The sequence below is a fragment of the Patiria miniata genome, unplaced genomic scaffold, assembly GCF_015706575.1.
Source record: "Patiria miniata isolate m_02_andy unplaced genomic scaffold, ASM1570657v1 HiC_scaffold_6, whole genome shotgun sequence".
Taxonomy (NCBI): Eukaryota; Metazoa; Echinodermata; class Asteroidea; order Valvatida; family Asterinidae; genus Patiria; species Patiria miniata.
This window is the reverse complement of record NW_024037073.1, coordinates 2,027,787-2,053,103: the sequence shown is the minus strand read 5'-3', so window position 1 is coordinate 2,053,103 and position 25,317 is coordinate 2,027,787. Positions and strand designations below refer to the sequence as shown.

The 25,317-nt window shown below is 38.0% G+C and overlaps 2 protein-coding genes across 4 annotated transcripts in view; one reads left to right on the top strand and one right to left on the bottom strand.

Moving 5' to 3' along the window:
- The window catches only part of LOC119742890 (synaptotagmin-16-like), a 51,863-nt gene extending 31,804 nt beyond the window's left edge, over positions 1–20,059 (bottom strand). The window contains exons 1-4 of one of the 3 annotated variants that reach the window (XM_038219138.1): positions 19,905–20,059; positions 16,124–16,243; positions 7,629–7,796; positions 6,052–6,210 (exon numbers count right to left, since the gene is read on the bottom strand). In XM_038219138.1, coding sequence (XP_038075066.1) covers positions 6,052–6,210; positions 7,629–7,796; positions 16,124–16,151 — 355 coding nt within the window. In that variant the 5' untranslated portion in view covers positions 16,152–16,243; positions 19,905–20,059. Of the gene's footprint in view, positions 1–6,051; positions 6,211–7,628; positions 7,797–9,554; positions 9,564–16,123; positions 16,244–19,904 lie in introns of all 3 variants that reach the window. The other 2 variants (XM_038219136.1, XM_038219139.1) reach the window with 2 other exon arrangements.
- A 1,751-nt stretch (positions 20,060–21,810) lies between these two features.
- On the top strand, positions 21,811–24,651 carry LOC119742892 (optic atrophy 3 protein homolog). Its single transcript, XM_038219142.1, has 2 exons — positions 21,811–22,354; positions 23,004–24,651. The coding sequence occupies exons 1-2, from the start codon at positions 22,108–22,110 to the stop codon at positions 23,327–23,329; spliced, it is 573 nt and encodes a 190-aa protein (XP_038075070.1). The 5' UTR covers positions 21,811–22,107; the 3' UTR covers positions 23,330–24,651.
- The last annotated feature ends 666 nt before the right edge of the window (positions 24,652–25,317 follow it).

Here is a 25,317-nt window from a genome sequence, read left to right as displayed (position 1 = left end):
TTCACAAACCTTGATGCAAGAGGGGTTCAAGCTGTCATCTGTGGGTAGCACACCCTGATATTTCCGGTCTCGCTTGCAGCGAGCAGGTCGCCGACAGATATTTCCGGCCTCACTCGTTGCGTGTACATGTATATCCATCATCCGTTCCGAATACCGCAAAACCTTGCGTGTATACACGTCATCCGACGTGAACTGGTTAAGAGCCTAGAGGTGATTCTACAAGAAGTGGTTCACAAATGAGAGGGGTTGCAGCGTGTGTGTCCTTGGGCAAGGTACTTTATCATAAGTTGCTTCACTCCAGCTAGATCATAGATGGAAATAGGAACCAGTGTGCACAGAGACGGTTCTTGTTTTCCAAATACTATTGCATGATAACAGCACCTTCTCCCGATACATACAGTAGCTGTATTTTTACTTGGGAATTGACAAGCTGGGTCAGCCAAGCCTTACAGGACTAACAAGCAAGGGTAATAATGATGTGGTTTGAGGTAGGTCCTGCTTTGAAGAAAGTTAGACAACTCCGACATAAAATTTAAATGGCAACCTGCGAAAATCTGTGGTTGAACAAAGAAAACTGATATTTTTACAAACTTTTGTGCATCAACATATTTCAAAACAACAGGTTTGTGCATCAATCAAATCAATTTAGAGTGCAGTGCTGACAAACACTTCAAACGTCGGTGCTAGAAAATAGACAGCAATCCCATGGTGCTTTGCTCTGCACTCTTTATTGGTACAATTTTAGGATTCTTACATGTAGTTATCATCTACATGGCCAGTTTTGTTTCATCAAATTTTAGAGGTACAACTCAGAAACAATCATGGACATATCCAAGGATTACTTTCCAGAGATGAGCCAAATAGATATCCTAGATATTTTTTCCCAAATCTTTATAACACTCAAGCTTTTTTTTTTGACATTCAATCAACTCAGCTCCAGCAATTTTTCTTCATTTGGCTGTAGTAACAAGTTTGCAACTCATCATCATACAAATTCTCATGTTTGATACCTGCTTTTTATCTGTTCATCTCAAGAGCTACCCCAAGTCAAAATAAACCACCTATACCCAGCCATGTGATTAACATCCACAAGGTCTCCCAAAAAAGAAAAATAGGTTTGAGTAAGCATAATCTAGGCGCAAAAGATATCAAATTTAAATAAACTTTTCAGTGGGATGTAATTGGCTAAAAGACTGACCACATATTTTAACAAACAAGCATTGTCCTACTTCTTTAAACACATGTATACATGTAATTGTGGTGAACATGTGCAACATAAACACTGCAAACATCTAGTTCTCAAAATTGTCCTACCATACGAGCACATGCTTTCACTGTCATAACAGTCTACAATAGTTTCCACCAGGATAGTGTTGTCTTTTTTTTGGAAAATGAATGAGGGGAAAGGAATAAAGTTAAAAAAAGTACTGAAATAAATAACCTTTTTGGTTCAGTGTTTAAGCACTTCTAAAATACCTTTGCAATGACCGAGATTGGAATTTAATGCAAGTCATGCAAACCCAAAAATGATACTACATTATGTTATCATGAAATATTGATAGTGACTCTGAAAAACATTGTTTTCATAATTTCGAACATTCTGTGGAACCAACCGAAAAGAAACAGTCAGAATTTTTCAAATAAAGGATTACTAATAAAAAAAAATTTGAAAAAAAACGTTTGATGCATTATGAAACTCAGAAAAAATAAAACTTTCTCGATCAATAAATAAATACTTTTCAATTTCGTTTGTCTTTTAGCAAACTTTTAAGTGTTGATATTTTACACTTATTGATAGATAACGTGAACTCTTGGACGTCGTTCGTCTTCAGTCTTGAGTATGGGGACATTTCTAGACTTTCCTTTCCCTGCGTCCAAGAGCAAAATGAAAAATATGAGCACCAGTATTTTTTTCCTTCGACATTTTAACCACTTTTATCGTGGTTTACTATTTGTTTGGGTTACATCTTATGAACCTGTACATACCGGTACCAAATACACTTCATCAACTGGCCTAAATGTACAGTAACCATGGTAACTTACAATGGAACAATAGCAGTAATGTACTTGTTTAATTTCAACATCAACACATGTATTGTTGAACCTTCACTTCCTTAAAAATAAACAAAATTCTCCAAACCATCAGATTAATTTGTTCCATTTAAAACTTGGTGCAATACAGAAGTTAGCTTGCTATCAACTTCACTGTATGGAGAAATATAGTTAAATGCAGTACGCAATTCATGAAGCTTTATTTGGAACATGAACCTTCCCTTACTGACAATAGTGGTGAAATGTACAATGTACCCGTACTTTAAAGAGATGTAGGCCTTGAGAAATTTACATATTTACAGTTCAGCAGACCGTTCTAATTTCCAATGTGTCCACATGACTGCACTTTTTTTTCTCTGAACACAAAGTTGATTTCGCTTTAATGGTTTGTGTTTTCCCACTAATCATTGAAAAATGTGTGATATAAAACAAGGAAGCATACATACATGCACATCTTAATAAAGACTTGTAACCTAATGAACACTGACTTTTTCCCCTTAAGATCTGAATGTCTGAATCCTCAGAAATCCACCCCTTTTTGCACAATTTTGTTAAATACAAAGCATGAAAGCATCATATAAAGTCAAAGTGGTTGGACTGTGCAGCTTATGAATCTATCCAAATACTACAAAACTGGATGCAAGAAATTTGAGGGTTCAGAGTGGCTGGGGTCAACACATACATGAAGTTGTTCAATTATTCAATTAAATACATTGCAATTTATTCTGCACACATGGCTCAGGAAACATGAATCTGGTGGTTCACATGCTGTCTACATACAGGTACATGTACAGTACATGTACTGTTGTCCTTTTATCAGTGGCACAGCCAGGGTCTTTTCAGGAGAGGTCCAAAAGGGCGGGGCGGGGGAGGCATGGGGGGCGAGGTGGAGGGGGAACATCAGACATGATTTTTGCTGGTCCCAGAGGGGCCATCCTGTAGTCCTCCGTTATACCTGTCTGACTAACTGAATCACTCACTGACTTTCAGCCTAGTTGATGGCTGAAGAGAGCCAGGCAGCACATGTACAATGTATATCGTACAGGATTACCCTAAATGTTAGGCCTGGTAAATCATGCCCATTGTGTACACACACATGCATGAACAGACTTCCAGTGAATAATCATCCTGAATCAATTGAATTAGATTTTGGTTTGTTTCATCTTTGCTATTTGGAACACTACTGCTTTTTGTGGAGGGAAATGGCCCTTTTCCCTCCACAAAAAGCATAAATTCCCAGTAACTCCCCCCTCCCAAAAGGGGTTGGGGGAGTTACTGGGAATGTATGGGAGGCACATGTGACCCCTTGGGGGCAAGCAAAGCACACAGAATATTTACCTTCATTGTTACCAGTTTCTGTTAATAGTACATAATATGGCCTATATAAATTCTATAAATTGCAAACATGGGAGCAAAGTGGTATCTTCTTATGGCAAAAGAATTAAAAAGATTTCCCCCAAAGTACGATGTACCGTAAGTTTGGGGTAGTACCTAACTTCATCAAAACCGAACACATCACATAGCACACAACACTCTCAACTTCATGCATGCGAATTTTTTCGAATTTGTATCGCTCTCATGAAATGCTTTACAAGACAAAGCATCATCATTCTTACATCTCATCAAATGATTAAAGTAGTGCTGCAGCCGAACCACCGAACCGAACTAAAAATAGCCGAACTTGGCCGTCCGAACCGAACCAGAACCAAACTGAACCCAAAGGTCGGTTCGGAAAAGTTCGGCAAGTATTTATTGATGGCCAGGCATGCTAAAGCTTGCAAAATTAGCGTGCACGGATGATTGAATTTACCGTGTTGAAAAATCACCGCATTCATCTTCATTATTTGCGATGTGTTAGCCAGGCATACAATAGGATATCCCCCGGGCCGATACACTTTGAAAAAATCGTACGCACCTGCAATTCTCTCAATGAAAAGTGTGCTCTTGCTTTGGCCACACAGCGCGGCCGGGATATCCCTGCCCTGCCGCGTTCCATGACGTAGTTCGTTTGGACCAAACCATTTGCGGTGAAGGGAGTGCTTTCCTCGGCAAAATTTACCAGCATTTTCAGTTTTTTTCACCGTGTCAAAATTTAAAAAAAAAACTTTTTATGCATTTTAAATTTTTTGTCATCATAGTTGCCGGGCCAGATAGGGCTACGATAGGTAACACGGTAGCAATTTACGATGTTCATTTCTCAACATCATCAAGTCAAATTATAACGGTATTTTCTTTACACAACAAAACTATGATTCATCCTTCAACTTGTGTTGTACAGCATGTAGAAATTGCGGTGCCTATTTCAGTCAGACGTGCGCGGTATACACGTGTTTGTTCGAATGAGGGAACGGCCTATATGCTTTTCATTGTAGCCCAATATATTGTACCATGGACATGTACATTATGTATGCACTTCCGAAGCCGAACCGAACCGAAGTTCGGAGAAAAAAAATCAAACCGCAACCGAACCGAACCAAACCGAACTTTGAGGATCAGTTGCAGCACTAGATTAAAGTATGCATTATCGATTCAATTCTAAATTTTGTTTTTCAGAGTTCCACATCTAAAATGCCAGGAAATGCCTCAAATGACATCACCCTCTCAAGTGGGGTCACAAGTAAATCACAAGTCAACTCACAAGTCCAGTAATAAGTAACAGGGGATGAACAGTAACAAAAGAATGATGCATCCATAGAGCTTTATTAAGTTACTAGAGCGTTAACTCGATGTACAAAGTAACGCCTGATGGGCGCATCAATGTTTGTGCACAAACCTATGGAAAACTCAAAATTTTGTACAGCTTTTGAACGGCTATTTGCATATCTGCTTTTGTATTCCATACCGGTGCTTTATAGAAGCCGATACGCCCAAAACTGAAACGCACGATCAGCAAATGAGCGTTTCATTTTGCTCTATGCAAACAGCGCAAAGTGTGCACGTCCCTCCGCTGCAGATACTTTTCGCCGTGACGTTTTTTTAACCGACACGACGCGCTTAAATTGTTTGCGTATCTTCTACTTGCGTGTTGCATTTAGAATACACTCTCAAAATTCAATCCATCTAATTTCATTATGTTCTACAAACACGCACATGAATTCAAAATGTCTGCGCCCAGTACGGCTTCAAAGCTTCTCCGCACGCAGAATGAGGAGTTAGCGCTCTAGTAATTTAATATAGCTCTATGGCTGCATCACACTTCCTTTGAATCGCTTGTGACTTGACTTGAGACTGGAGGACTTGAGATTGACATTTTGCATGACTTGTAAGAACTTGTGATGGACTTGACTTCAATGGTGCTTCTCAATAAAATAGTATCAGAGCCGATTTACACAAGCATGACAGTAACAAATTGTGGAAACGAAAAGTGGCATTATGATAACTTAGAGGTTGGTGACATCATGTTCAAGCTCCTTAACACCACAAATGCCCATGCATTGATTGGTCACTAGCAGTTTTAAGCTGAGCAGTCTGTTGCTCTACCTCGCAGTACCGGTATGTACGTATGTAAATATCAGGCCAAGTAAAAAAAATAAACCAGTTTGTGACCCTACCTGCTTCCTTATTTCCTCGCCGCTTTTTTTTGTTTTTGTAAATCAATTATTTGCAATATATTTCAGGGTTTTTTTAATGTTCTTTCACCCAAATTGTTGCTGAGTATGCAAGTTTAGAATGTGTTTTGAGGCGTTTATCTCATTTGGACACAAAAGAATCACCAAGAGTCAAGAAAATGGAAGAATATATCTTGAAAAATCTGCCATCTTGTAAAAAAAAAAGGGGAAAATAGGGCCTCCTCCTCCCTTTTTCAAAAAGCCCGGACAAGAAACCATTTTCTTTTTAACTTGGACTAAACTGTGCCATTGAAACCGCTGACCTTTATGTGAGTAATTGAAAGCAGCATATTTTCAATGTTTTTTTTTTCAAAAGCGGAATCCTGTTAAAACGCACAGTGTAAACTGGACTTACTGGGGGAAAAAAGACAAAGCTATTACGGAAACTCACCTCTGTTGTTGGAGACGACCGATGTCTTCTTTAAGACTCCTGATGGGCCTTTCTTCATTCCGTTTCCCTTGGAGGTGCTGACGAAGTGTTCATAGCGAAGCAGCATCTCGTTGTCACTGTCCGAGGAAGAGTCGTCGTCCTCATAGCCGTAACTCTCACCTGAGACAAACAAGAATCCACAACCAAATAGATTCTTGGTCGAACTGCATCCAAAAATTACCGATCGACACAAAATTGTCGACTCAAGCTAACAAAGTATGGAGTTGAAAGTCGACAGAGATACTAATTGAGTAATTGGCCTTTTTACACATCTTGCAAGATGGAAATTAATAGTAGGAACAGTTAACATTTGCCCGTAAAATATCTGAAAAAATATCAAGATGTCAAAGTTAGTAATACACTCAGATAGTTGGCCCTAACAGCTGTTCTTTACTATTCCTAACGACGCAGAACCCAACAAGATCCAAGTAGTAAACAGTGCAAAATTTACCTGACGGGTTTGAAAACAAAACTGATCCCACTTTCACGGCTGTTGGATCTCGTTTTAAACAGCAGATTCTGAGATTACAATTCTTTCTAGACAGCGCGAACTCCTGGAACATTTTTTTTGGGGGGGGAGGGGGGTGATCTTGTTGGATAAACTATAAGTAGTTTTGATAATTTCAACTGCTGGAAACTGTTGGATCATGCATAATATTCGCGAAAATTGCTCAAAATAGAACCAGATGAGAAAACTCGGTGGAACTTAAAAAGAACCTTTTCAAAAAATAATTTGCGGACATGATTTCTGGAAAATACAGGAACAACTCAAACTTCTATTACATGTAAAGTGACATTTCAAATACAATTGATGTTTCAAATTTACTTTAAAAAAAACAACTTGGAAAAAGGTTTGCCAATAGCTTGGCAAGCTCTGCTCCATTACAAAAATCTTGAAAAACGTTTGTTTAAAGTAGGACAAAGTTTGGGTGGGACTAGATATAGATTTTTTTTGGGGGGGGGGGGTTGCATTAAAACGTCACCGACACCACAAACTAACACTCAGTTGCACATGAGTGCCTGGCACGTGCGCGTATTTTACAAAAGCGGGTTATTTTCGTTTTCACAAACTAACTACTGCATGTGTGCACTCCGTACATTTTATTTTCACAAACTAACTCTGATCTTTAAATTAAATTTTTGTGTAAGCCCACAAGTATTCATGTCAAACCTTTTATAGCATTTTTCTCCGAATTGTATTTTCGCAACATGCTCGAGTTTCAGCTCGTGAAAACCAAAGCCATTCTCTTTTGCGTCAGTGTCCGATGTGCTTGCACACTCTGGTGTTAGTCAGTGAAACTGAAATTGTTGATTACCAGGCATGCAACTGGTAAGTCACAAAAAAAGAGGAAATTCAAATCTTTCCAAGACTTTGTGCAGTGTTTTCCTAGTTTCAATGACACACATGGGAAGTACAAAAGAGGAAATCAGCTGATCCGAGGAAAAGTTGCATGCCTGGATTATGCGATTTTCACGAACTAACACCCACTAGCGCGTGAGTGTCAGTTCGCTAAACGGTGAGGAAATGCTCAACTTACCCAGCTGAGCTTTCTTCTCCTTCTTCTTGGATTCCTTCTTCTCCTCAAAGCAGTCGCAGCCTCCGCAGCTGGCAAAGCAGGCCATCTTGTTGAGGTACATGCAGAAGAGAAGCAGGACCAACAACAAGCCTCCGATGATGGAGATGAAGATGATGGCCGCCAATGGAACTTTGGGGTAGGGGGTGTGAATCAAAAAATAAGGATTAGACGACTGGGTTGGCAATCCAAAGTTAGAATAAGTTGGTTTGGTTTCTTTGGTCAAAGGACGTAATGTGAGCTAGGTCGAGTAACTGGGAAAGATTATCAAGGTGCACAGCAAACTTTTAATCTGGAATCCATTTTTTTTTATAAAACTTTATAAGAATGGTCTTCTATTTGTTTTTGAAAGTAGTAATGACCACTCCATCTCATAGCAAAATTTGCTTGGAAAAAACGGTCACTGAAGAATGATACTTTGAAACTTTACAGAAGAAATTTTTGGAATTTGGAGTAAAATTTTCAAAATTGGATTCTTTTTAGAATTTACCCTGAAATGCTAATGTCGGGTGTACAAAGTTCACATGATTGAAATTTGCCCAGGCTTGAGCCACTGCAAAGGTCTGGTGTGGTTTTTGTTTTAAGATTAGTCAACTGGCATGATAATTAGTGGGAAATTAGAGATGGGTTGTTAGAGTTGCACTACAACTAGATGAGGGTTACAGACCTGTACAAGCAGTCCACAGAACTACATGTATATGAATTCAGAATACCCCCTACCAGTACTTGCATTGCTGAAATTCTGTTGGACTTTTAACTGAATGGCATATGGGTAATTGCTTTAGCCCAAAATTACACAGGATGAATAATCTGATGTTTGTATTTTAAGGGAGTCTGCATTTTTGCATGGGGTTGGACTCTTGTTTTGATTTTTTTTCCATTATATAGAAATAAACTTGATAAAACTGAAATGAAATGCATAACAATACGAAAAGGAATTTTTTTCCTGAATTGATAGTCTTGGTTGAAAAAAAAAAGAATAAATAAGTGACAAAAGTTACGACACATAATGCAAATAATGGGTGCATATTCAGTGGCGGATCCAGAGAGGTTCGTGCACGCCCCCGTAGCACCCCCCTGGATCCGCCAATGATATTAGGATCACAAAGATCAATTAGTGGAAAAGAACAAACAAGCAAAACTATATCCAGTTCATATTTGGTACAAACTTGGTACAAATTTGGTACAAAAATAGTGCAACATTTTGTTTAAAGGGGAAAGCACAACAGCTTCAAGCACTTAGTCTTTCATGAACACATTTTTTTTTGGTGGGGAAACTTTTGGTGGGGAAACACAACTTTAAAATGGGGAACTCTGACATGGTAGCATAGATGCATACTCCATTCATTATTTTTCTATCTTTTTTTCACCCCTTCTTTTCTTACTTTGCAATAACATCAAAACTCAATCCTTTCTCTTTTTTACATGTTCATGTCCTTGTACATGGACAAATGCTAAAAATGTGTTTACAATCTGTTCAAGGCAGGACAAGAAAATGGAAAGGGGATCCATTGTATGCCATTGTAGATTGTATTCATTTCAATGCATCCCTTTTGATGATCGTAGAGAATGGCAATACAATTGCAGATAATATTCAAGGTTACCGAATTATGAAAATGGATATGTTTTGGCTGCTTGTTCTTGTAAGTTTGTGAGGGTTTGAGCCAGTTTATACTCGGCGCGAAAACAAATGTTAACGCGAATTTGTGACGTCAAGTTTTGTGCTGCGAATTTGTAGAAGTTAAACACATTTCAACCACAGTGAATTTCGCAGCGAATGTTTCATGACGTCAAAATCGCTTCACGTTTGCATTTCGCGTGAAGTATGAACTGGTCTTAATTAGTTGCACACCAGAAGAACACTACCCACATGGTGCACAGATTACTTACTGGTGTAGGCTACATGGGTTGAAAAAAATTCCCAGGCAAGACAAAAGCAAATTATAGACAACAAAAGGCAATTAATTGATTAGAAGGTTGGTGGCAGGTGGAAAGGTATTATAACATAACACACAAGCACGTGTAGATATGCATAGCTTTCACATGCAATACAATATTTTGAGTGAAAACATAATTTTGTTCATTACGATACATAGTTAAAAAATAAAAACTTCACATCTATAAATACTGTACAACGGTAAAAAAAAACCCAGAAATCTACACAAGGATAAAAAAAAATTCACAAATAAACTCAACAATGACATCACACTACAACATGAATCAATGAAAACATTACCAAAAATACAATAAAAAAATGATGGAGATATGGACAATTTCATGTTAATGTTACGGTACTTCTAAACCTGAAGCTGGTATTTTTATCTTGTATATCATGCCAAACGGAAAACAATTATCATACTAGATAGAATTATTCAGAAATAAACGTATTGAAAGAAATGAATACCGATGAAAAAAATATGTTGTTTTTGTATTCCTTAAAGTAAATGTATCGCATCCTTGGATAATGTCAACACGTTAACTGTGTACCACCTGTCCTGCCTACTTTAATAAAACATGATTGATCCTCTAACCCGGCCAACATATTAGCAGATCAGTCATGCATTCAAGCGTTACATATTTCCACTGGCAAGTGCTGCATGGATGAGTGTACAAGTAAATGTACAGTACGTATTTAAACAAAGAAGTGCCACTGTAATTATAATATTTTATTTCAACACAAAATGGGTGGTGTGGGCTGAAGTTTCTAATTAAAATAATCATGTAGCTCATCTACTGTGGACTCGTAAACAGGAAATGATATTGTTTACTCGAGAGGAAAATTATGATAAAAAATAAAAAATGGAGTGAATTTATGGACTCTTTCATTACACTTTTGTCTGGAGATAGCCAAAAATTAGTGATTCATATTGTTTGGTCAGCCATATTTCAATGGTCTGGGTCACAAACAATACACATTATATTTACAGAGAAAATGTTGGAAAGAATTTGTCAAATCTGGCAATGCGGCGATATTTGCCATGCCTTTTTCAAGCCATGAATGAAGTCTTCAAATTTCTGAGGAACACCGTCAACATAAGAAGGATAAAATGCATTTTTTTTCATGATTTTTAAAAAGAATCCCGGACACCAAGTCTAACACTAGTTTCCGAGTTGCACACACGGCGATCCTAGCGTGCACATTCGAGGTAACATTTTGAACAGAAGATGTGACTGGAATTACGACAAGTGCTCAAAACGACTTGACTTTTAAGGATCAAAATTTTGTACCCCAAAATTCAGCTACATGTAAGTACAGCTGTGTGAACTTTTTTTGTATTCTCCTTTTTAACGATCCTTACTATTAATATCGTTTGACGGTCAATGCATTTTTCGAGCCCATTAGGGTGCAATCTCTCGAAAGTGGTCTGTCACAGCAGACACAAGATGTTCATGTTTTGTAATCAACAGTCAGATCAAATACAGAATTTCAAAATAATACGATTTCCTTTCAATTTTCAAATATCATTTTGCTATTCTTGGTCTATCTTTTTGGAACAACAGTGCAGGAAAAAAAAATTAGCATTTAATTTAGAGCCGTTTAGGTGATAGATAAATCTTTTTGAGGTCAGCAGTGAATAACGGAAGTTAGGATTTTATATTTTTTTAGTAACAGGCTTTAATAGAAACACATTTAACGAATTTGAGATTAAAGCCCTATTCAATCCACAAATTAATTTTCACGAAGTTTGCACGAAACATTGATCATAAACCAGATGTTCCTGTCAATAAGGCTTACCATAATAGCCATAAATTTTGGGGTACTTAAAATGAAAAAAAAAATTTTTTTAAGTACATGTCTACATGTCAAATTATTTTTAAGAGTAATTATAATTTCTGTTGAACTGCAAATTAAAGCTTTTTGTACGCTGTTGGTGAAAAGGAAAACTACAGATATTGTTTTTTTGTAAATGTGGTACAACAAACAACATGTGCCAGTACAAAACTGAACATTCACTGATACAACTTATGGGTTCAAAACTTAAAAGTCACAAGGTATATGAACCACACATTGAAAACATGCGTGTTACGATTGACAAAATGGGACAGTGAACATAAAAATTCATAAAACACATAAAAACTAATAAACAAAAGTGACGGTGTTGTTGACAATTTTTTGTTTTGTTTTTAAGTGCCATGCTGCATATGTACACTAGCGTTAGACAACACGGCTTCTGCGTATACATGTACATGTACAACCATGCAGTGTATTCACCATAGTCGATTTCCAGCACAAAGATGGCACCCCTGTTTATGCAAGAATGGAGAAAGATAACGTGAGAAGAAAGAGTGCGGAAAAAAATCAGCGGGAAAAAAAACAGGATAATTAAAATGCAGGAAAATTTCTGTGTACATTTGATGGAAAAAAGTCAGCAAAGAAGCAGGATAGAATGCATTGCAGAAAATGCACAATAAATCTACCAAAAGGTATTTTTAAGAGGGATATAATGTGTCATAGCTGTTCCGATATTTTTGTTCCCTTGATGCACATTTTGGAAAAATATTTAATTCTGATGAGTAAACGATAATGCCTTAATGTTGATAGTTTTTAAAACTTTTGTTTTTCCAAAAACAAATTCAAAAGGAAAGACAGATTTGTTCCAGTTTCAATTTTACATGTATTTTCAGAAGAATGGGGAAAAAAGTATTTGAATTTACAATAGTTGACTGTTCAAGTTAACTTTAGTAGACTTGGCAAATATTATTTGTTATTAATATTATTTATTATTATTACAAAAAAAAAGGCCAAAAAAAATATCCCTACCTACCCTATTTTTGAATGCCATATAAATCACAATCAGAATGTTTTGGGGCCTAAATAAAAGTTCTTCATTATTAAAACAAAATTTAAAGTCATTTCTTTTTTTTTATTGAGGACTGTTGTGGTCCAATGGCAGTGTCTGATTCATTTGTGGTGGTACATGTACATGAGATTTCACCACAGGGCTTGTGTTCTTTGGCAAGACACTTTACCACAATTGCCACTCTCCACCCAGGAGCATATATGGATACCTGTGAGCCTGAGGGTAGGGATCTGTTTGTGCTGATCCCGTAGCGTGGCCTGATGAACAGGGGTGTAATTGTGATGCACTCAAAGCGCTATACATGTATTTATAAGCACAACGTGATAATTTCAATGGCATCCTACGGTACGCTGCCTTGTTCACTTATGACCAGGTTATAAGCATTACACTGTTCACAGTACGTTCTTCATGACAATGCATTGCTTTTACAAAAAAATCTGTAGAAAATATTTTTTTTGTGAAAAGTCGGGCAGATTTATCAAGTTTAAAAGGCTGACTCTTTTCAGGCAGAAATAGAGAGACTAATCATGCGTATAACTTTGAAGGAAAGAAAAATGCAAGCCGAAGTTTTGCAAAAAAAACTCACTGCTAAAAAAAACTCACGAAACATTTTGAAGAGATGGGGACAAGGTTTGCTGAGCTGGTTAGGAAAAAAGTTTTTGCAGGTTTTTTTTCACTCCGTGTTGGGCGTACGTTCCTACTAGTTGCTTCAGAAAGCTAATGGATGCACAATGAATGAAATTGAAATTGTAAGCCTTGTGTGCATAAAGTATTCAAGATATTTATATTTATAAAATAAGTCCATAACTGCATTTGGATATCACTAGGAAGCTAAATTTTCCAGCCTTAATTTGCTTATAATCCATGAAACAATACAATTTACATGAAGTCTAACACAATGACTAGGCAACACTTCTGAGGAGATAAAACAATTAATAGTGTACATGTATATTGTGGAAAGAAAACCTGAGATAATACATGAAATGTGCTTGAAGTTTCTGAAAGGCAAGAAAGTTTATTGCAATATGAAAGAAATCACTACAACTGTTTTAAAAGTACTGATATTTTTAAATGCTGCATTTACAGTATACATCGCAAAGCTGAGGGGAAAAAGGCTGTTAGAGTTCAAACAAAAGAAATTCAATCATGGAGACAAAAAAGTTGTCAGAAAGATAAGTTTAATTCCTACGAAAATAGAACAAGTATTATATTTGTTAAATTATAGTTGTTGGTTAAATTATATTGTCTTCATTTGCCAACTGTAGTCTTGTCTTCGTTCCAATACAGCAATAAAAGAGGAAATAACAAAACTGCAAATGGCACCGTAAGTCCAACATTAATCTTCTGATTGTTGGAAATGTTACCGAAATTCCGACAATCTTGTTGGAATTTTGGCTTTCAACAAATATCTGCGAATCTATGGACAATTTCTCACACAGAGCCTGATTGATGAAAAGTCACTGTTAATCCTTCATGGAACTTGAGCATCAGGGAGACATCATCATGTTTTATATTTGGTTTGCCCTTCACCAAAGCGTAAAACTCACATTAATGTTAATACCCATTTGACCCAGTTAACAAAGGTCACAGGCTACATGTGCATTTAAAGTTATCAATGGAAAGGAATCGCGAAGTGCTGCATGCTATGCTGGCGGAGTAAGCACTAATTACCGACATCGGACCAATGCTTTAACATTATTTACGGAAGAGAGAAGCATACAGTTTATCCAAAAAAAGTGTCTGTCTAACTAGTTTTGAAATAACAACAAAACCACGAAGTACATTTTAAATTTGTTTAATTTTGCAGACTCTCCTGTATCTGAGTATCTGCACATAAAACATTTCCAAAATTTACTTCGTTGTTTTTTGGTTATTTCAAAAAAATTTAGACGGACACTTTTTGGGAGACATACTGTAGAATGCTTTTTAAGGCCAATTTCATGGATCTGCTAAGCACAGAAATTCACTTAGTGCCAACAAAAAAGAATACTTGATAAGCAAAATAGGTTGTGCCATACATTACACACTGCTTGTGACTAGCTCTCAACAAATTCTTGATAAGCACATAAATTTACTCAGCGACTTTTTTATGCTTAACAGCTCCACGAAACTGGGCCAAAGATGTCTTCCACCCCAGACAGAGACTGAGAGCAAGTTTGATCAGAGATCTATGGTCAACTAATAAGACCTTTTCACACTAAAGTCTCCCCTACCGGTGTTGAAATCAACACACACAGGTTCGCTGTTAGCGGAACTGGGTCCCATTGAACACAGGTAGGCAAGGCATACTGTTCACATTTACAACGGGTGTACACAGGTCGACTGTTGATTTGGGATTTTCTACCCGGGTAGAACCCGTCAAGCCTCGTCCCGACCAGGGTTAGATTTTAACTGTGTAGAGGGCTGCACCCGTGCAGAAGCCCTGTTGGATTCTTGCTAGTGTAAATGGGATTCCCGAAGTCTTTGGTAGGACCTGGGTCCAGAGATTAAAGACAGTGTGAAAAGCTATAGTGTTTAATTGGTGAAACCTCTCAGCTGATGGTAACGCTCCCAGCTGGACTGTGGTCAAATGTTGTCATAAAACCTCACAGTCATCGCTTCCTGTCACTGACTGGCAATGACATGAAGAAATTTGAAAGCTTTTCCACATGTAAAATCATTGACTAGACTTGTCCAAGCATTGTCAACTAGTGTGTGTTTGATGAATGTTAAATCAAACTATGCTCCCATCACACCAGAGATTTCTGGTGCAACCAAAAATTTACACTTAAAGCCATACATGTATATATCTGAATGACTTGGCTACGGCTAGCAGCAATACACACCTCTATGGGGAGTGGCTTAAGCTGCTTCCATAGGCACGTGCATATTTACAAGCCTTAGCCAAGTCATCTGACCACGGCTATCTGGCTAATCAAAGTCAAACTTGCTCTCAGATCACCTCATTGTTAGAAACAGACTACATGTATTATTTAGTATTACCGCCACCTAAGATCTGGTAGAGAGTAGAACCACGGTAGAACCATCTTCCAAGATGAATCCCAAGATTAGGCGAGCAGATAAAGCCAGATCCACAGAGCTTGCAAGGCACAGGAAAAAACCTATTGCTTAGGGCCTCTCTTTTTATTTCTATGGTCCTCGTTTCTTTTTGCCTCTTAATTAAGATGGCTAAATTGAATGATGCCAAATGCTTATTTCTTGGTTTTTGTTTTGTTTGTTTTATTGCAAAGGCTTTACCATGAGTTGATGTAACCATGGATGAAGCTGTGTTTAATAGCTCCATGATGTCACCGATCAAAGTAAAATCATCTTTAGCAACTTAAAATGTACATTATATTTACACCATGCAGCTCACTAGCGTCTTTTTTGCTGTAGTGGCAACCTTGACATAAGTAAAGGTAAACTCTAGTTTTTGTTTCTTGGTAATAAAATAGGTTTTTCTTGGTCTGTGTTTTTGGGGGTTTTTTTGGGGAGGGGGGGGGGGGGGGGGGGGTAGGAGCCCACAATAGGGTTGGTTGCAAATGAGAACCAAAGAAAATGGATGCCCTTGCTATAAAGCAAGTGCGTTTCTGCTTTGAAGCTCTGTGAAAATGGCCCTGACTGCAAGGCAGAGGTAACTAAATGGGAAGGTTAACCAAAAAAAACAAACATTCTTACTGCCGCTTAAGGCCTCAGCAGGTTCCATTTCGAATGACAGTACAAACGAACTCAACCTATTATGTGAAAAACGCTTTTGTCTATTGCTGGTGTGTCCGTCCTATAGTAACAGCTGTTTTCCTGTATAGAAATGAAACGTTGAAACAGATTGGTTTTACACAGTGAATGACACCTGTCACTATTTGCACACATCCAAACTGAATAATACACAAGATTCGTGAATGTCAACTTAATTATAAATGCGACATGCGTACATACATATACCGGTATATATCAGGATCTATGTAAATTGAAATACGGCTGAAAATGCTCAACATACATAAACATGTACCGGTACATGAAAAAAAACCCTCAATATGAATACATACATACTTCACAAGCCCACTTCATTGTACTAAGTACATGTATAGTACTAGTCTGAACTAATGCAATTTGAATATTATTAGAGCAAATGAATTGCATAAAGCCGAAAAAAAAAAAAGTTCTGCTTCCGATTACATGCCTTTCAAAAATAGGGTCGGTCAGTCGGAATTTCTTTTTTTGCCAATTTTTTTTATGCAGATTGAATGGGGTATTCAATTATATGCAAAGTTTTAGCCTGAACTATTTCCATTGCACTACGAAAGCTATACACAAAATGGCCACGAAAAGTGAATAAAACCTACCTTAATTATTGTCAATATATTTACGTTCGATGATTCTTAAAAAATAATGGAAAATTCAGGCCGTTCGTATCATATGCACAACGCTAGTCAAGACGGGAAGCTGGCCAAAACTTCGAAGTGTGTGATGTACTGTGCATGTGTGGCCGGCCCGTGACCGACAGACCTCGTTTTACGGATGAAAATTTCGGGAAACACGCTGCATGTATCACTCCAAATACGAGTAGTAGTAGCGAATTTGGTTTCTTTTGAAAAAAATAGCGAATGTAAGTAAGAAAACAAATAAATACAAGCATTTTTTGACGCAAATGGGTTGTTGAGAGGTATTTTGTGAAGACAGAAAAGACAACAAGCTTTTATTTTTATTTGTTCAATCATTATTTTTTTTTTGGAATTGCCAATAAAAATTTTAGGGTCGCAGCCTGAAAATAGGGTCGGTCGGGTAACCGGAAGCAGAAGTATTATTTTTTTGGGCCTAAGATAAACATATATGCGCTAAACAAGGTGTACATGTACGTTTTAGAAGTCGCACATATTGTATAGTATGCAGAACAGATATATGCAGGTACTACACATGTACATTGTACATGTACACACTCAGTTGTGCACTACACTGTATGGTGATGAACTGTTCAATTGGGCTATACCTTCCCTACACAAAATCAATAAGACTATTGACAACCTGGACATACATTGTCTAACACAGGCCAATGCAGCCGGGTTAGGTCTCATTTTCAACTACAGTAGGTAACGATTTTGTTCCCATTCAAAAATCAATAACAATTGAAGTTTGTCAAGTTTTCTACCAGTAACAAAAAAAAAATGCTACCAGTACACAGCTTCAGGATAAAATCAACTAGGGCTACATGTTAACAAGTTTCACAGGACTAGAACTATTTTAGCACATGTAGACCTGTGCAGTTTGAATTCAATATTTACTTGAATGGTCAACGTCAAGAAAGTCACAGACTGCACTAGAATGAGCTTTAAATCGCTGGATTCTGTCAAGCAGGAATTCACATCTTTAGACTTATTTTTGGTGGGTAACGGGGGAACACTAAAAACTGTTAACTTTTTATGGCATTTTTATACATTTCTAGAAGGACAATTGGGTGACAAACTTTGACAAATGCTGGGCATTTAAAAATAAAGCGGGGTATACTTCTCAATCAATACGAGGTCTCAGCAAATAGGGCGCTCATAAGCACACTTGTTTAACCACCTTCAACGATTCTTTTCTTTGAGTGATACTATTTCAGGCTGAACTTTGTTACCAGTCCTTTCTTCACTTTGAACAAGGTTTTTCTCATAAATTAGTCGGTACGTTTCCGGGTAATTAACAGGTTGTGTGCCTTTAAATAAAAGTTTACTGAGGCCCATTCTAGACGCCGTGCTACTCCCGTGCCGAACTCAATCATGTTTAGAACCATTTGGCTCGGCGAATTCAGTTCGGTATGGCACCATCCTTTGGCTCAACAGGGTTGCCGCCCTATCGTCATTCCGAATGGCAGTGGCACGGCCCTTTTCTAATCACCGTGCAATTGCCGTGCCGAACTTAATTCAATTCAAACTTGGGGCAAACATTTAAGGAAAGCACATGCTCTCACAATGCTCACATTCCCGCATCACAGGGAGTGACATTGGGGCAAATAGTTTGATCACGCTATCGGTCGATCACGCCGCCATCAATCAAACACACTTTATTTCCAATTCACGGCGGATTGTTTTGAAAAAGGGAAGTAAAAATCGTGCAGTAGTCTGGTTTCCTGACCTAATTATCTATATCATCAGAGTTGTCATGTCAGGAAGCCAGACTAGGTGCACGGTGGTAGTACCAGCAATATTGTCAACCAGTGTAAATGTGTGTTGACAGTGGAGCCCAATATACATGATATACGGTGGTAATCCAGTATTTGGGTCCCATATGGGCTAGAAAAGGCATGAATCTGGGAACAAACATTTCTGGAAAGAATGTTTCAACCTGACGCCACTTTTTTCTTTGTATATCATCTCAATGAAGGCCAGTCATTCTAAAAATGATGGTAAGACATGAATCTGGGACTAAGATACATTTCCAATTTTGTTAGGAAATACTTAGAAAGTTTTCTTGACCCTCTGTAAACTTTGTACACAATCGCTGAAGTGGCATCAGGTTGCAACATTCAGAAAACATGTTGCAATCGTGACGCCACTTCAGTGGTTGTGTACAAAGTCTAAAGTATTTCCTAACAAAATCGGAAATGTTTGTCAGTCCCAGATTCATGTCTTATTATTTTGCAATGACTGACCTTCATTGAGATGATTATGAGAAAAAAAATTGGCATCAGGCTGCAAAAATTTTTCTCAACATTCTTTCAAATACTTTGAAAATGCACTTGACTCTCTGAATAGGCTTAACCTGGAGAAAAAAAATCCATATTATACGTAGCCTACTCCACTAGTTTTTCCCTGCAATGATTCATCAACCATCAGAGAGGGTAACATGTCCTAGTAAAAAGTGAAATTTAGCAGGGCGCAGGGTGTCAAGTGGCGTACGTATATGGAATTCTTGGAAAGATTCCCATATCTGGCCATCACTTGTCACCCTGTGCACAAACCCAATGGGACTGGTCTGGAATTTTTTAAGTGCTCTCAGTAAAAATTCAAAATTTTTCCAGCTAATTTTGACTTTTTAAGACATAATTATCACTTTCTGATGGCTAATAGTACTTGATACTGGTCATTTAATTTTAAGGGAAAACTTACTGATGGCCAGATATGGGAATCTTTCCGAATTCTTTCCCGTCTGGAACTATGGATACTACACTCTCTCCTCAACATTAAATATCCCACCCCCATCTAGTCCGAGTAACTGGGACCCAACTTATCGCCCGTCTGTCCAAATGTTAAAAAAGGCGATAAGTTGGGTCCAAGTTACTCGGACTAACCCCCATCTGGGGCTGATACTAACTCCGCCCATTTGTGCTTGTGTATATTGCCTTGACCGTTCCGATCCCCTTCCCGGCCCCTTCATCATGTTCACAGTGATCAGACATCAAATTTACGAAGTCGAAAGGGCTCTCCCAACTCTAAACATTTTCTCATAAATTTTCTCATAAACAACAATGAGTTACACCTACCGTGCTGACCAGGAGCTCCCATGACAAAAGCAGACAAGGACTTGAAAAACTGAAAAGCTGACAAGTGTTGGTTTTAGAGTTTTTGCCCGTATGACATCCACCTACGTTCGTCTTCCACGCTCCCGAAAGGCGAGAGCCCAGGGCTAGCTAGCTACACTTACGTACGTACGTACTCCCACGTACAGCCTGTGAATGCAGTTGTAAAGTATGCATTGTATCGTATAATGTGTGCACCCAACCAACAAACCTTGTTTTTGTTGTTTTCTATGGCGGGCAAAAAGTACAACACTTTCAGAACATTAATAATGTAGCTCAAACCCGCTTTTAAAACCAACCATCTTCAAGAGCTAAGTTTAAATAATACTGCGCATGTATTTCATTTATTGTACTAATGTAAATTATGAGCGACTGAGTATAAGCCTGCTTGGTTGGTTGGGGGTGGGCGAGGTCGATGTACAGGCCTGGGGAATCTTATTGGATTAATTTAGTAAATCTGCCCCCCACCCATAAAAACACACTATAGGAAACCTTGTGGTCGACCCTAATGTTTCCTTGGAAAATTTGGGATGAGTGGTAGTAGGCACATTTCATAACCTGTGACTGGGGGGGGGGGGGGGTGGTAATTGTTTACTACCCAGCCTTAAAGGGAATATACAACATTTGCTTTTGCTGTAATTTTCATAAATGGATGCAAAACGGGGTTAGTATTTTAGTAGGAAATAGTGTACGTTACACCGACTTAATTGTTCGAAGTTTTGTGTGCGTAGATGCTGGAAAAACCAAGAAAAACAATCCTGTTCCTGTAGTCTGGTTCCCTGACCCCACTTAAGATGAAACGGAGCAATTTATAGACATCGGGAATTGCAAGCTCAGGGAACCAGTCTAGCTGGTTCATATGTGTGTAATTGACTCCAAACAAAATGCGGACTAATTAAAAATGGTAAATTGGGGCAGTATTTGAAGCCGAAGAAAAAGTTTTTTCCAATGCTGGTCGGCTGACCAGCTTTGAGATTTTGATACAAAAATACCACTTTTCTTGAAAATGACTAGAACACCAGGTGCCATGATTTTACAGGATGCCTTAGACTGTCATTCACAACAGTAAATGTTGTATATTCCCACAGCATATAGCGGTTCATGCACCCTTAGTCGTTCGAATGGTGTAAAACAAATATCTTAATTTCAAGAATTCATCAGCGAGCCCCCAAACTAAACCTCAGCCGTTTCTCAACTTTTGCCAACAGTTATATTTTGGGCTGAAATCATGGGCGTTGCCAGGATTTTTTCTAGAGGGGGGCAAACATTTTTTTGCCAAAAAATGCTTGTATTTCTCAACACATTCTTGATTTATCAGTTTTAGAGGGGGCAGGGACATTTTGCCCCCCCCCCCCAAACTCATTAAATTTACACCACTTTGTCTTCGCGCCTCTTTTTCTTTTTTTTTCTTTTCTTTATTTCTTCCTTTTTTTTTTTTTTTTTTTTTTTGCTTTTCCAGGGGGGGGGGGCAAGTGCCCCCCCTTGCCCCCCCCCCCCCCTCGCGACACCCATGGCTGAAATTTACATTTTTAAAAATGTTTTCCTCCTTGTAATTATGTCAAGAAGAAGTCATATTGTATTCCATTTTATGCACAAATTCAACCTCTTTAAAAAAGATGAATCATTTCGCAGTATGCCGATGCAAAATTCTACAGGTCCTTTGTTCAAATACCACCCTCACTGAGTCAGTTAATTCTTTTAAGTTGTTTAAGAAATTAACGCCACTTTTTGCAATTACCCATTTTATAAAAGTCCCCAAAATAAAACATTTAGACAAGGCTCTCCATCGATTCGCTCAGTTTATTCATAGACTGGTCCCGCACACTGCGGTCAAAGGCTTTAGGGTGTAACACGGGTGCAATAAGGTACCAATCCAGATACTAGTACACGAAATAAGCCAAAATGTTTCACCATCCCAACATGGCCAACGTGAACGCCCTTTTTTAATGCAATTATTGACTAAAACTTAAAAGTTTGTTGATCATAAGAAAAATTGTTGATCATTTTTCCTAGGACATAATTCAAGTTAGCCATCATAGCAGGCCTTTATTTTGTTGCATGGATTGACGATACATGACTGAACATTCCTCCATGCGCGCGCGTGGAGTCTCATCAATTCTCTAGTACTAGTAGTACAGACGAGTTGATACGATGTGCACAGAGATGTATGACTGTAGAACTTGGAAAACTTAACTTATATATTAATCATTTTGGATTAATAGAGTCTGCAGTCAGCTATTCTGATTCTGATTCCAATGAAAGAATGGCGGGCTTTCAGCAAGCTGCGTTCCCTCTGATCAAACTGGCTTCACTAGCCATCAAGCAAATCAGTAAACCACTGGCTAAAAGAATTCAGATGGTGGCGAAAACGAGACCACTTGTGCGCAAATACATCTGCATCCCACCGGCACAGTGTAAGTTCTATGAAAATGACTAGCAGTCAAGTGCATAGAGAGCTTGCAAAGGGCGCCCTCACTGTGGACAGCTCTTTATTCATCTGTGATACGCATAAGTAGACACTTTGTACTTGCATTGCCATTGGTATTGAATTGAAATTACAAAACCTGTCGTCCTGTCCACACAGTGAGGGCGCTCTAAATGCAAGCTCTCTATTATAGATGTGACATGGCTCGTTAATAGCAAATTATAAATGTATTCTCAAAATTGATGTTAATATTTATCCGAAAGAACTTGCCGAAAAAGTAAGTTTTTGAGATTTAAGCACTTTTGGAGACATTGTGATAACGCGTTGTGAATGATACTCGCACAGTTGGATTTTTTTCTTTTCCTTGTTAGGTTTTTCCCTCCTATTGTCTCATATTTGACCTGTTTTTTTTCTTTGGATATGTTGAGAATTTTCCAGTGGTAGGTGAATTTCCTGTTACACCTGATTTATCAGATTCTGAAATAAACTTGTATTTATTGGGGATAATTAATTGATAACTAATTTAAATGGGCCTAAACCTTTCAAGAAATGTTGACGAATTCTAACTTTGTTTCATATGAAGTATTTCTTGTAATAATACCTGTTTACAATTAATTTTATAATACATTTATCCACAGTATATCACTGGATGGAAGTCAACCTCAAGATGCGAATATTAGGCCTCGGCAAAGCTACCAAAGTTGAACCTCTAACTGAAGAGGCGGCTGTCGAACAAGGAGCCGAAATCATAGGCGAGACGTTTCTGTTTGCAGTTGCCGTGGGGACGATAGCGTTTGAATATTACCGGCAGCAGAGGAAAGATCAAAAACACGAAGGAGAGCAGACGTCGGCGATTACCGAATTACAACAGAGGGTGGAGGAGCTTGGAATTACCATCGAAGAGCAAGATGCTAAGATACGGGAACTCAACAGACAAGTGGTTGGTTTGATACCAACAAAGTAAAACTGAATCGTAAAATTTGTGAAATACGACTGGTCAGTGTTTACAGCTTCTTATGAAGCAGTTGTGAAGTCACAGAGGATGAGATGGATGCAGTCCTCAAACAACCAAGATGTCTGGAGAGAACCGATGTAGCATTGTTGGGACCTTGACTTCATTTCAGCCCAGCAAGCTTAGGAATTTTCAGAGTTGTAGTCAGGTCGTTGTAAGTCTTCACAGATCATCACAAGTCAATCACAAGTTATATCTTAAGTCACAAGCTTTTGACACGAAATGAGACAAAGGCATTGCCCTGCTACTTGTGACTGGACTTGTGATTTGACTTGTGAGGGACTTGACTACAAATCTGGTCACCAAACTCCTTGATATTTCCATATCCCGATAGGCTAAAATGGGACTTGCCATCTACAATAACCACATACAGAGCTCAAAAGCTTTGGGTTGCTTTGGGTGCCAAAACCTTTGAAAATGACAATTTATTAATATGGAGTGTCATTATTGAACCTGCGACCTCCAGATTACTGTTCCAGGTGCTCTACCAACTGAGCTGTCCAGCCCTATGTTGGCAGTTCCCCAATTTGTCAACGTCTTTGTTCAAGGGGTGCGAGTTGGACGCAAGAATGGTAAAAGACCAATCAGGTGGCCACAATTCGAAGACATTTATGTACTGAGGTGGTACAAGTACGACGCTTACCCCCAGGTTGTTGAAAAAGGAATGCCTATGTCAAAGTTCATATGGGTTTCTTGTCTGACACTTTAGCTGTAATATTACGTTATTGATTTGTGACAAAATTACAAAAATTCAACTCTGATGTTGTGGTCTCCACCAAATGTAAGATGCATTGACTTCCTTCATTTGAGTTGCATAAGGGAAAAGGATTTTAGAGTTTTGAATGTCGATGTTAGTCTTAATGTCAGCGTCTCTCCATGTATTTTCCAGCTTAGTTATCAATAGCTTTATTTCTTGGTTCTTTCATGCACCTTTGTTTTTCTTCTGATGATGTTCATTCATATGGAAAATACAACCGGTAATGAGGCAATGTTCTGAAATGCTGGTTCTTATCATCCTTTAGATAGAACAAATATGTTTCTTTTTAATACTGCCACTTGCAAGAAAATAAGGGTGGGTTTTTATGTTTGACCCAACTCTGAGTTACACACACGTACATGTAGTTCTGCTGATTATATTAAAGACTAAAATATCCCCCACCCCCATCCCTCCATTCGCCCTACTAAAAAAAAACTGGTGAGCATATAACGATAGAAAGAATTGACAAAATGGTAATTTTATAGTTATAATATATTTATTAAATCATCTTTTGAGATTAAAAAAAATCATTATAAATAAAATTGTCAAGAATTCCTTAAAATTATGATCACAGGGATTTTTCTCACATCACCTAAGGAATGTATTGATGTGTGCGAAGAAGTTAACCTAGAGAAAAAGCAGTGTCTGTCTGCGTAAAAAATACATAACTTCAATCCTACAAATTGTCATCCACAAATAACGTACATATGTATGTTTAAAAGTAAAAAGGCTTTTTCTAACAGAAATTATATTTTATCAACAATGTCCCTGTTTTGCTTTAAATGAAACTAATTTGAAGTAACCTTTTTTAACCACGATACTGCATTTGCAGATACAGGTATGGTGCCAACTGACTTTTTTGCCGTCTGTGGCATTTTCCATCAAATTTAGTGAGCTGGTTAAATGTTTGACATCCATACAAATTTTTGTGACTCCATGTCCATCCCAAGTAGGATATATTTGTAATCATACGGATAGACAGACCGATTCACATTTTCATAGTCGGATGTCTCCAAATGTATACTAATTTCTGCATTTTTGACCAAACAATAGGACAGTCCATTTTCAAATAAGTTAGTGTTCAATTATTTGAATATTCGAAACTTGCCGATCAAGTTTTACACACGCCAGCTGCAGCTGCCTTCCGCGCTGGTCAAAAGTTGCATCCAAAATGCGCCAGTTA

Bases quoted from the DNA above. Each gene is read 5' to 3' on its own strand.
- LOC119742892 (XM_038219142.1), top strand. From the start codon at position 22,108: ATGACTGTAGAACTTGGAAAACTTAACTTATATATTAATCATTTTGGA. The intron at 22,355-23,003 runs GTAAGTTCTATG...ATTTATCCACAG, and splicing joins CTGCATCCCACCGGCACAGT to TATATCACTGGATGGAAGTC.